This window comes from Aythya fuligula, chromosome 13 (genome assembly GCF_009819795.1).
Source record: "Aythya fuligula isolate bAytFul2 chromosome 13, bAytFul2.pri, whole genome shotgun sequence".
NCBI lineage: Eukaryota > Metazoa > Chordata > Aves > Anseriformes > Anatidae > Aythya > Aythya fuligula.
Window position 1 is genome coordinate 4947920 of NC_045571.1, and position 12886 is coordinate 4960805.

At 42.1% G+C, this 12886-nt stretch overlaps 1 protein-coding gene across 2 annotated transcripts in view; it reads right to left on the reverse strand.

Annotated features, from left to right (window-relative positions):
- Positions 1–4228: 4228 nt before the first annotated feature.
- LOC116494267 (vascular endothelial growth factor receptor kdr-like) overlaps positions 4229–12886 on the reverse strand; it is a 131503-nt gene continuing 122845 nt past the window's right edge. For both annotated transcript variants that reach the window (XM_032196039.1, XM_032196038.1), the window contains exon 30: positions 4229–9803. In XM_032196039.1, coding sequence (XP_032051930.1) covers positions 9593–9803 — 211 coding nt within the window. In that variant the 3' untranslated portion in view covers positions 4229–9592. The remainder of the gene's footprint in view (positions 9804–12886) is intronic.

A 12886-nucleotide genomic window follows, 5' to 3' on the forward strand; every position in this document is an offset into this window, starting at 1 on the left:
AAATTCCTGTTTCATTTGCAAAGGAGAAGACTGTCTCCTTACATTTTTGAAAACTTCCTATCACAGTTTATGAAATTTGATTTGATTTCAGAGACTTTCCCTTCCAGAGGATTATGGTAAGCATGTGACACTGAATAAGATTCAGGGAAATGGACAGTTCACAGAGAATAAAATGGACACGATTAGCTAATAAGTAATAACACCTTTTGCATATGATAAAAGGATAAATTATGGTTTGAGAGAATACTGAGTAATATTTGTTATTTGGCAAATGAAATAGAATAACAATATTAAGAAAAACTAAAAGGCAAATGCATATGTGAAGCTGTAAGATCAGACTACTTGGAAGTTTTCTTACAGTAGCCAACTTACTCTTACTGCTTCACAACGTGGATGCCCTTTGTTTCACTTCTGTGAGATCAGAGTTACCACTTCTTTTGTTTTGATGCAGACAAAAAACCATTAACTCTCAGGAGAGCTCTGCTGAATCTGATGGTAAATCACTAACCAGGTATTTGGGAAGGCGAGACCTGGGCAGCATGGAAGTTTTACGCTGGTAATTTGACCATGTAGACAAATGCAATTTACATGTAGAGAGGCTCTGTTAGAATGAAGCAGTGAGTCAGACGTGGTCATGCAGTAATTCAAGTTGGAAAGGACCTCACGAGGTCTGTAGCTGATGCTCCTACACAGAGCAGGGTCTAGGCCCCTCTGGGCAACCTGCTCCACTCCTTGACTGTTGTTGTGTTTCCAGCAGGGCTGTGCCCCAGCCGTTCAGTCCCCAGCATGTATTGCTTCAGGGCTTGGTTCTTCCCAAGTGCAGGTTTTGTCCCTGTTGAATTTCCTCAGGTTCCTAATGTAGCTCTTAATGTTCGAAGCAGGCATATATTTCTTTTATTGGATGGGTCAAATCCTACTCTGAGTGAAATCCCTGAATTGAGTAAGCCACCTGTGTACCTACGGTTTGCCCTAGAAAGTATGCAAATGATAGATTTAATTCTTTAGTATCATTACCGTGGATTTAGATGAGAACACCCAGTCGATGTGGATTCCTGCCCTCTCTAGGACAGTAGGATGATGCCTTCTCAACGATCCTCCTCTGCCAGAGAGTCTGTGCTTCCAGACGCACCGATTGTCTCAGCAGCAAGAACCTTCACGCTTCATTGCTGAATTTTGTTCTTGCCTTTCTAACAGACTGGCTGTGTTCCTCCCCATTTCTCTTACTTATGTCTTTTCAGTGCTTCCTGTTTTGGAACAACCGTGTGCTTTTTTTCTTTGACCTCCCCCGGAATGAATCTTGTGAAATCAATAGTAACATAAAGAAAAGTCAATAAAACGATCCCTGCTATATATTCCAATGAACTCCTTGAGAACTTTTTTCCTTCCTAGTTTAACTTCCTTCAGGCCAAATAAGGCCAAACGCGCCCAATCTGAGCAGTGTTTGAGTCCTGCACGACCTTTATTATTGCTGTGACCTCTGTTACTTGAACTAGATGAATAAACCACATTAGCAGGAAGGAAGAGTGGGCTGAATCCGTCTTATTAGGAACTACCTTAAAGGAAAACAAACAGTTGCATTGGCCTGCATTGGCCTACATGCATCACTACTTATTTTTCAAACATGTTGTAAATTCTCATTTCAACTGAATCTCCTTAGGTATGTTCCCTGGCCAGTGCAAGGCTGACAGACAGCACCTCTTTGTCTCCGTGGTGGCCAACCTGCACTCAGAGAAAATCTGTGGACCTTGAAGACGCACAGCTTAAATCGCAGAGGAAATCCTTTATTACTGGGCATTATTTTGCAGTGAAGAACAGGCTAGATTCAGATCCAGGGAATTCTGTGTAGACCACGGATCCAGTGTAAGTAGCATCAGTGACAAAAGCACAGGACTCTCTGAAGGCTCTGCTCATTAGTTTCATTCACCTTGACGTTTGGCATTTGATATTATGACAGCTTATATTTTGAAAAGTCCTTCATCCTGTGTCTTCCTGGGAGCAACAGCACTGTCTTCAAGGCCACTTAAAGAAATACGGAGTGGGAATATTTAGCAGCCACATTACTGTGCCACTGCTGGTTGTGCAGATGCAGAGTGTGTGTTCAAGGACTTCCCTCAGAGAGGAGAGGAACAGGCAGGTCTCTGTGTGAATCAGCGCAGGTGAGGAAAGATGAAGTAAACTGCCAGAACTAAGATTTCCTGCGTTCTGTTTCCTGAGTCCCTGTAGGAGGAAGCAGTTTAAACAAAATAGTTTCTCCTCTCTTCGTTTTAATGAATCCTAACTCATCAGGCCGCATTAACAATTGCAACTCATCGTAACTGACTTTAGCACTGTTAAAAACACGGGCTGCATTTATGGCCCTTGCAGGGCTTTATGCAGAGCGAGTTCATTACAGTACGGTCTGCAGGGGGCACTTAGTGAGCCATTTTAAACAGGCAATAGCCAGCAAGAAAATATGTACTGGGATCCTCTGAAAGACTGGAGCTACTTCATCGGTTTTGAGACAAAATTATACTCTACTGCTTATGGGCCTCGGTGTGTATTAAGCATATAAAAATAACAGTGTTTCCCACTCTTGCAGAGCCTTTGCACTTCACAAACTTTCATAAGTTTCCTGATGGGGGGAAGAAAAAGGACACGACTGGAAATCAGAAAGCTGTATGCTCTTCTTAGATTTCTTCTGTGATCAGGAGAAAATCCGTTCATCGTGCTCCTTTTGCTTCCCAGTTTCTGTTGTTTTCTTGGATTTCTGTCACTTAAAAACCCCATATTTAATACTTTAGATAGAGATTTTCTGGTCTTGCATCTCTATGTGCTGCTGCTGTAAAAACAAAAATCTTTTCTATCATATATGCCAAAAGAACAGAGGAGTTACGTACCCTGGCCAAGACCTAAGAGAAAAGCTTACATCTCTTGATGACTAGTTTTGTCCTTTTTCCCCTAAGGAATGCCAAAACAGGGTACCTTGCACCCTGCTTTGATGCTTTGATTGAGTGGATGTGCATAAGAGAAAATGTGTGCGAAAAGCAAATCAGAGTTAATTTTGTATATTTTCCTTCCACCATTTAACACATGAAGCTCCCCATAAAGGAGGCCTAGCATGCAATGACTCATGCATTATATAAGTAACTAAAACATTTTATAGTTTACAGAGAAGAGTGTACTTGCTCATTATGTGGATGAAAGGAGATTGCCGCATTTCAAATGACATGTATAATTTAGACACTTATTTCTAGGACTGTTTGGAACGGGGAGTGAAGAGAAACTTTAAAATGTTTGAAGTGACTTGAGTGCTTCATAGCTGTTAACGTGACTAGCAAAATACACAGAGCAATAACTTTTAAGACTGTGCTAATGGAAGAATGGCTCTGAAACGCCAACATTTTTAATAATAACAGTATTTATTTTAAGACATAAGTAGAAACTAGTTTTTGTCAGTCTGTAAAAATCTGCAAAGATGTCATATTTTTTCTGCCACTAGTTATCTGCTGTGCCACCAAAATGGAAAGAGGAATGGGAAATAGTATTTCACGAGGATTAGCCACTCAGTAAAGAAAATGTCATGCCTGCTGCACTTGAATATTTTCGGGAGAATATTTCCCCCATCCTTTAAATATTAGACCCCAACTACGAAATCCGAGCATGTAATATTCTGATTTAAACAGTGCAGAGTTCAGTCGAGTGAGAATTCAATAGCAGCATCCTGGCTGTGCATAGGGAAATATTTATGTAATTGTATTCGTTTTAGAACGTTATGGTAATTGAAATGAGACGTCATTTCTGAAATTTGGAAGCTGAGCAACCTCCAACTGCTACCATGTTGTGGAAATTATCTTCATACACTTACGTGCTTACATGCTTTAGTGAATGTGGAGCTCATTCAGAAAGCTGAATTCTGATTCTATCGCAGTAGTCCCATTGATTTTTTTAACAAGACAGCAGCCTCTGTCTTTCATGGGCTGTTCTTGGCAGCAGCTAGATTTGTGGATTCCTCCAGCAAATTGGGCCAGCACTTTCCCAGATCTGTGAATCTTTTAAGCAAATATAGCTGTTGGATACCTCTGGGCAATGACACTGTGGCAGGTTTATGTCCTAGGTTTTGAACCCCCTGTAGAAATTAATGAGATCTATGCCTTGTAAAATTCTCTCAAAACTGTTGCATTATTTATTTATATTCTGCTTCAAGGACAACACTTTTCAAGCCAAGAGATGACACAGAGGAGCCCCGGGCTGTATAAATATAGAATCTTTTTATTTTTTTGGTTAATAGATACAGTACAATTTTTGACTACATAAGAAAGCGTTGTTTTCAGTGCATACATTCTTCAGACAGACAGGAACAGGGCAGACAAACATTCCTCAGTGTTCTGAGCAATATGTGGCACTTAGTTTATCTTCTTCAAGTCCCCAGTTACTGGGTTTTCCCAGTTTTCATTAGCTGCTTTGACAGCTCAAGGTCTAAGGAAAAATGAATCGAGTAATAAGGATGTGCTGGCCCTTGTGGCCCAGGATTATGAGGCAGGACAATGGGACACTGCTCACTGTCCACCACACAAGTCTTCCTGTAACCAGTGCCCTTATGGCATCGTATTTGCTTGGGGTCCCAAATGACCCTGTCCAGTAAGTTTTCTTTTCTACATTAACAATAATGAAAACACCTGCCTCAAAGAAACAAGTCAGTGCCTGCGCTAAACACTTCTTGCTATACAGTGACCAGGGGCAAATCCAGAAGTCCTCCCTGAATTTTAATGATTTTTTTTTTTTTTTTTTTTGTGGCACAGTATAAAAAACGGAAAATGGATCACAGGGTTTGGCCAATGCTATTTGTGGGGAGGGACAAAAGAAATATTGCTACCTTCTGTATTTTCCCTTCAGTTTATCATAAGAAAAAAATAGACTGAGCTGTGAGATCCTGGCCAACTCCATTCAGGAAAACCCGCTAATGCTTTACCTTCTTATGTAGCTTTTTGCTAGTGATGTTTCCCTGCTAATATTTCCTGGTGTTGTCCAGTTGGTGCTGGTGGGAGCTAGGGTCTGCCAACCTAAAAGTTCGCCCTTACGGCTGGAACGGGGCCAGCTCACCTTGGTAAAGCAAGGCAGGACACGGCAAGGCAGTGCCAATGCTCAGCGCGAGGGCTCGTGGAGAAGTCATGAACACTTTACTGGCCAGTTAGAAGCTGCCATACCAACTAACATTCCTACAGTATACAAGAGCGTAAATACAAGGAGAGAAGTGCCTGGCCACTGTCCTAGGCAGTTGGCAAGCTGGCAAACTGCAGAGCAGTGTTGCTATTAGTGGAACGTCTCAGCAGAGCAGTTTCTACCTGCAGGCAGCCTTGCGTGTGTGTGTCTTCAGCACTCAGTGGGTTCAAATGTCAGTGCTTTCACGGGAGGCTGTTACTCAGAAAGACTTTAGGTTTTGTCTGGCCTGCCGTGATATCCCAGGCAGATGGTGTGGGCCCAGCATCCTGCTCAGGAACCCCTTCTGGTGAGGACAGCTTGAAGGAAGCAAAGAGAAACCACATTGTTTGGGAAAGCACTAGGAGAAAGATGAGGTTCACATAGGTAAGACACCAATCTTTGTCTTGCTACAGATACCCAACACTGAAAAATCACAAGAGTAAGAAGCTTCTGTCACTGAGGGAAGTATAGAGAGATGCTTCCAGGCACATCAGCGTAAACTAGTTTCCTGTGCCTATACTGGAAACATTTTTTATTTGAAAAAAGCTTACTTCAGGTTGTCTAGTTCAGCCTCCGCAAGAGCAGAACACACACGAAATAGCTGCGGAGTGAGTTCTATCCCTGATCTTAGTCAAAAGGCAGAGAAAAGCCATCAGGGGGCTGTGAAGAGCAAATAACCAAGAAGTACAGGAAAAGTAGAGCAAAGAGGAGGTAGGAAACCAGACTGCCAAAAATACCAGCCTGAACAGCAACATGCAGGTGAAGGCACTTTTCCTTGGAAACCTACATGGCAGGGGCAGGGGAGAAGAAAACACCTTTCTGTGGTGAGCTCTGACTTCTTTTGCCCTAATTCTTTAGGGTTACAAGAGGAAAAAAACAGTCAGAGTAAGCACCATTAAAGAAAACAAAGGTACTTCTTGATACCAGCTACCACTGAGCTCAGTCAGGATAGGAAAAGCAGGTGGCTGACAAGAGTCTAATAAGAATCCCTGAGAAGTCTGAGAAGGAAGATAATAAACATCCTATCACTTACACAATTTGGCCCCTTCTGATACTCTAGCCAATACACCAGCCTTTAGTTAAAACAGAGGCAGTGAAAATTCCTCCCCTTTACCTTGAGCTGCACGAAACACTCCCAGGAATGAGATAAACCTGCCAGATTCCTCCAGATCCCTGCTTCCTGATTGAAACTGAATACCATGGAGAGAAAGCGAGAGCCAGAGACACGAGAGCCAGGAGGAGACCTGCTGGGAAATGGCACTTGTAGGGTACTGTAAACTGGAGCCTGGCCTGCAAGCATTAGTGAAATGTTTAGTAAAGATATTCAACTCTGTTATGTCTGGTATCTTTTGACTAAAATGTTACAAATATTACCATATAAATGAATCACTATATTTGTTGCTATTGGGTAAACTATATACATCATTGTAAGAAAAGAACAATAATTAAATTAAGGGAGGAGAGAAAAAGACAAACAAAATATTAGTAAATAAAATAGAAAACATATGTTCAGTAATACTTTTAGGCAGTATTTTTGCTTGTTACATTTACCATAGGGGAAAAAACCTTCCACTCAAAATAAACGTTGGAAACACAGCTGCCCAAACATCAGTCACTTGCCATTTCCAGAACACCCCAAGGCCATGAGGACAGGCTTGGAGGGTGTCCTTGCTCTCCGAAGACATCGCCATCGATGCTGCTCAAGACAGCTGTTGATTTTGCCACTGCAGAGGAGCCCTGAGTTCCCAGGGGGCTGGCGATGCAACCAGTGCTTCAAAACGTGTCTTGAGCACATGCACCTGCACTCTGCTTTCGCATCATCTCACGTGGAGCAAGACAGGCTGGTACACGTTACCGGGAGCCAGAAAGGGACCCTGCTGCCAGCGTCCATCAGAGTGTCCTCTCGGGTCCCACTCAGGAAACGCCCTTCGTATTCCCTGGGTTTCGAAGAAACCTCTACAGTTCGTCCTTCATAAAGAGGAAAGACATTGTACTCGGCTCTCTCGGAAGCAGAGAGTCCATGCAGCAGTGTTTCCCACTCTTTTTCAAAACAGAGAGCATAGTTGTGTTTTCTTTTTTCTTCCTATATATACTTACTTTAAAGTTTAAAAGCAAAGGTTTTTAAACATTGTTATCTTCTTACACTACATCACAAGGCACAATAACAAACGATCTCACACTGATGCCATTAACAGTAGAGCCAGACAAACCATATGCACATTTTTTTCCTTTTTGCCACATGAATAAATTATTGCAAAAGAAGCGATCCGTTATATGATCAGCGCTATAGATAGGTATTTTGCTATTTGATGAAAAACTGACCCAATGAGCTTTCTGTGGCTCATCAGACGAATTATCTCCCAGTAGTTTCCTCTTTTATTTGACCAGCCCCACTTAATACATAGGTACTAAAATACAAAGAAGTGCAAAAATGACCATAAAGCAACTACAGATCCCAGCTATCTACCAGGTCCACTATGAAGAAGGGGCTCATGACTTTCTGCAGGTGATTCCTTTAATGTGTCAAATCCAAAGCTGAGGAGAACAAGAAGTACAGTTCCCCAGAGCTGTTACTTCAGATGCTTTAGCATTCACAGTTAACATGGTATGGGGTTTGGAGATCTGTTTTCCCCCTTTGATAATACCTGAGGCTTTTGCTGTTTATTTCAATGCAACCAACTGTAACTGAGCTTCCAGAAATGTTGTCTTCACTGCTGTGAGGGTGTTCGGGCTGTCTTCACCAAGGTAAAATAACTTTTTGGCAAGTGTTGGATATTTTAGGAAAAAAAATAGTTTGTAATCATTTCAGCTCGTAATCATGAAGAAAAAGTCTTTCTCCGAAGAAGTCAAATCAGAGTCTCAAGTCTAAAAAGAAAAGAAAAGGGCTGTGCAGACCTTTGAAGAAACTGCACAGAAAGTCATATGCAGATCTAGGTTTATGACTTAGGAGCTCATAGGCTTGACTGCCAGTGAACATCTTTTTCATCTTTGCTTTTTATGCCTGAAAACTAGATACTTTACTCCTTCCTGTTTTTCTACCAGCAACTCTGGTTGTTTCCTAGCACATTAAACGACAAGGATAATTTGTTTAGTTGTGCAGCTGCAGGGAGTATGAGCAGCGCTACACGCAGGACCTGTGTGTACGTAGTGGCAGCCAGTCCCTGCCACACGCAGCCTGGGGTGGGGGATAACACACTCTGAATTGCTCAGATGGGAGAAGTGGTGATCCCTCTGGTCTGACGTGATTAGATTGCAAAGAAAAGCTTTGAATTACTCATGAAGGGTTTAGATACAGAGGGCATGGCATATCACACCGGTATTTACCTTGGCAAGACAGTCGGAGACAAATGTGTGTCACATATGCTCACAGCTTAGCATGGGCTAGTGTAACCAAGATCAAACTGTTGGGCATCTGCCATAGAATTCAAAGGAAGTGCTTTTGGTTTTTTGTAAATAATCTGTGTCAAGAAAGGAAGGAGAAAAATGTTGCTATGCTGATGCCTCAAGGGTATATGTGCATGTGTGTGTAACTCTTGGTGTTGGTGTTTTCTGCACATTCACACAAATGTGTGCTGGGAAACGCTGGCTGCTTCTGCCAGAGAAGGTTCTTAGTTAATGCAGCGCTGATCCTTGCAGTCATTGCAGATGCATCCCCATCAAGGTTCCCTATTGCATGGATGTTAAATGAATTGTTGTTTGGACAAGGAGGAAACACGAGGAAACATTTCAGCACGTTGTGTGCCCTGCCAGCCCAAGAGACCAGCCTGCCTCATGATACATGAACACTGGCTGCTTTCTGGGTGCTGGATCATTTTAGGAGTGGATCCTATTGGCAGTGGAAATTACTAAATCACAAATGGTAACAAAAATATTTTGGATTTCAAAATATTTCAAAAACGTTTATGGAAGGTGAATTCCCAAGTTAAGAAAAATGCTTTAATTTCCGGGTTTTCTCCAAAACATTACAGTTTCTGGCTGTTGTTTTCAACTGATCCCTTACAACATCATACTAAACAATCCCTGCAGGATGTGTGCAGGACCAGCAGAATGAATCTTGTTTTCACAGCTAGCTTGAGATGACTCGTGGTGACTCTTACAGAGCTAATCTGCAAATGCCAATGAACAGTCCCAGCTAGGGAGGAAGGATGGAAATGCTCGGGGCTTACAGCTCCTCCTAATTACAATTCTGATAGACAGAATTTTAATTTGCTGCATGTGTTGCAATAGGCCTTTAAAGATAACATGGAGGATGCTCATAAAGAGTTTCTGTTCACATCAGAGATGTGCCAGAAGAAATGTGAACCAGTGTGCTGTCAGATTTCCCTTCTGTTTTCACCCAGCCCCTGTACGGAGGCATGTAAGAATCTAGCATAGGTAAGAGAGGAGCAAGAGGCCCTGCCTCAGGGTGGGCTGATTACACCGGAGGTGCAGAGTAGTGAATGACGGAGTTGTAATCTGGAGGTGGGCTGTGGCACTCCAGGTTGGGATCCATCGGAAGGAGAACAGAGTCTTCCAGTGTGAAGTCCATGGTGTCCTCTTCAACCTGCACTGCTGGCTGGTATTTGACAGCCTCACGCTCGTGGTCAGATAATATGGATTCCTTGCTCTTGCTAACAGCTCTCCGCCTGTTGAGAACAAACAATACAGTATATTGACCCTGGCGCCACAAGTTGTTGTCTCCCTGTGTAATGAATAGTCAAAAGTATTTAAAAATACATACATATATAAAGCATTTCAATTTAACTTTGCAGCATCCTGTAAGACAGTGACATTTACAAATTGGATAATAAAACTGAATTAGCTATTTCAAAGAACTCAGTGTAATGAAAATAGATTTACGAGAAAATCCAGTAGTCCTGATGCCCTTTCTTTTTAGCTTTGTACTTTTTAGCGTATTGTATATCTTAGTTGCAAATGCACCTGTCCTATACATACAATATTTTTCTCTCATTGTTCTGACACAGATCAGTAAAAACCTGACTTTTTTGAAAGCAGAAATGAAGACTGACTTTTCCTGAAGTGTAATAAAGGATGAATTAATTAATAAGTCAGACTCCAATTTAAAATGATACTGAAAGCATTGTAGGGCAAGATCTCTCTCATATTCTCTAGCCCTTTAAAATTACTGAGCAGTACGCTAGTGAGGGGCAGTGCTTTTCAACGGTATAACTGCTGGCCTGTAACTGATCCTATTAAAGAGAGCCAGGTTTCATTTTCTGCTGTCTCTTCTTATTATAGGTGATCCAGGTGGTGGGAGAGAAGTGGCTTACATCGCACAGAGCAACATCAATGTTAGAAGTGGGAGAACCTGGAATTTGTGTTGCAAGGTGACCTTGAGGAAGTGTCATGGAAGAAAAGGTACTTTCTCTTGTAGGCTGCCTTAAATGCAATGTTTTAAGCCTGGTTTCTTTCGAGTAATTCGTTGAAAGAGGTTTGGATAATTTAGGATTGGTTCTGATAAGGATCCCAACCTAAGAATGGCTTTCAAACCTCTCCACTTTGCTTAGGACCCTTTATCATGCATCTCTTTGGAATGAGCCTCGCTCCCAGACTGATCACGTGCCTGGGAGAACTGAAAATCAGGCAGTGCTGAAGCACTTTGGGTATTTCACATGTGTTTAAAGGGGCATAAAGCTATATCATAATGACCTTAACCAAACCCAAATAATCAATACTCATCAAATGATTGTATTATTCGTTACACTTAATTTATTTGGACTGCTTCAGTGACTACAGTCCCCAGCAGTTCAGCAGGAATTCAGAGTGCTGGGTGCTTTACAAAGAAAGCAAAGCAGGTTCCTGCTCCAGTAAACATAAAACAGTAACTAAGAGACAGATGCAGTAACTGGAGGAAGGGGGACAAATATTGTGAAAAGGAGAAGTCGGTGATTCCAGACACCAGTTGTGTGTGCTGACATGTTTTTGTGGAGGTACAGCAAAGTACCGCTGTTGACTTAAGAGCAGGTTGATGCTGGGCATGACAGAATTGCAGTGGATACTGGGCACAGCTCCTCAACTGTGAAAGGATAAACATGACTTGCCAGTTGTGCTACTGTGACTGCAGAAGTTGTGTTATCTTGCCTCTGCATCTGGAACCTGCCAAAAGCTTCCAGTTTCCTATAAGCAGCAGCTGTTCTAATCTGGATGACAGAATTAGCATCAGTGCCTTCATTTAAAAAATTTCTAATTCTGAAAAGGTCAGGAGTGTGCATGGATAATACAGCGCCTTGGCTAAGACAGAACACCAGTTTACCCATCTGTCCACAACCACATTTAACAGTCTCTAGTGCCCATCTGTAAATTATCCATCCCTGTAGTTCTCCTCTTAGGAAAGTGTGTGGAGTAGGTGATGCTGTGTATATCCTAGTCCATGAAGCTAGTCATTCGAAGCCAGGAGCTGAGATGTGCAGCCAAATTCAGACTTAACAAACAGCTGCAACTCCAGTCAGCTGCACTGGGAGATTGGCTGCCTCATGGCTGGCTTGATTTGAGCGTGTGGCTTTCCACAGAATGTTGCATCTCCAGCTTGGTCTCCAGGAGGTGAAGCCAGGACCACCGAGTTGTAAGAGCCAGCTCACCACCTCTTGCCTGTCTAGGGTAAACTCGAGTTCTGTGACTTCTTAAATGCAAGTACGTAGTTTATAGATGAAAGCTAATGTTACTGAGCTCTTAGACTTGCATTGGGCGTTGAAACCAACCTGTTGACTGGCAAAGCAGAAATTCTGAAATAAATAGTAACCCTGAGAGCTCCAACAAAAATGTAGCACACTTTGATTTCACAATCTAAGTTTTTCCTCTCTGTCCAGAGAAAAGCCCAAGTGGAAGCTTTTTCTCTGTACTAGACATTTGGCTGCTGGCTCTTTTTGCCACACACTTTCTCTATGGATAAATTCTTCCCTGGCTTCACCAACAGAACCACGATTTGCTTCTCTGCTTATTTATGTATTTTTATTCTTGTTGCTCAGTCCTATTGACTTGTGTCAGACAATTCCATGGATGCTCTGGCATCCAATTTGCCAGGTATTAAAGTTGTCAGTGGAGACAGGGAGAAGCTTGAAAGTATCTGTTTAACTTGGCCCCCAACCTGCATATCTCAGAGTGCTAGAGAAAAGAAATGTTATTAGGGTTTAGTCTGGCCACACAATAGGAAATTTTCAGACCCAGATAGACTCCCAGTAAGAGATCTTGTTAGGTTTCTGCCTCTCGAGGTCAGGATGCTGGATCCAGGAATGACTCGGTCTATCACTGAAATCATGCTGGTGTTTGAGAAGGACCCATAAATGCTGACATCTAATATTTACTCCAAAGACAGAAGGCTGATGAGTTAGGTCAGAAGAAGCAAATTTTGTCGTTAGCCATCTTATGGCAGACCAAAATGCAATTAACTTTAAAAACTACTTTCATTCCAAATACGTTTCCTAAATTAAAGCTATCCAAAGGTCTTTGCATTTTTCCCTTTAATGCTCTATATTTACTGACACTTCAATCTGCTCTGTTCATACTCAGCCGCAGAGAAATGTACATATGCTTCGACTGTATGTGGGAAAACTGGACTGTGGCTTCCCTTTTCTGTCTGTCCTTGAAATCTCATTTTTTTTACATAGAAACTGCCACACTGAATCAGACGATCAGTCCGTCTGCACCTTGCCTCTGGCAGTGGTCAGTACTTAATACTTCAGAGGAGACCAAACCCCTTTATGCTCTGAGC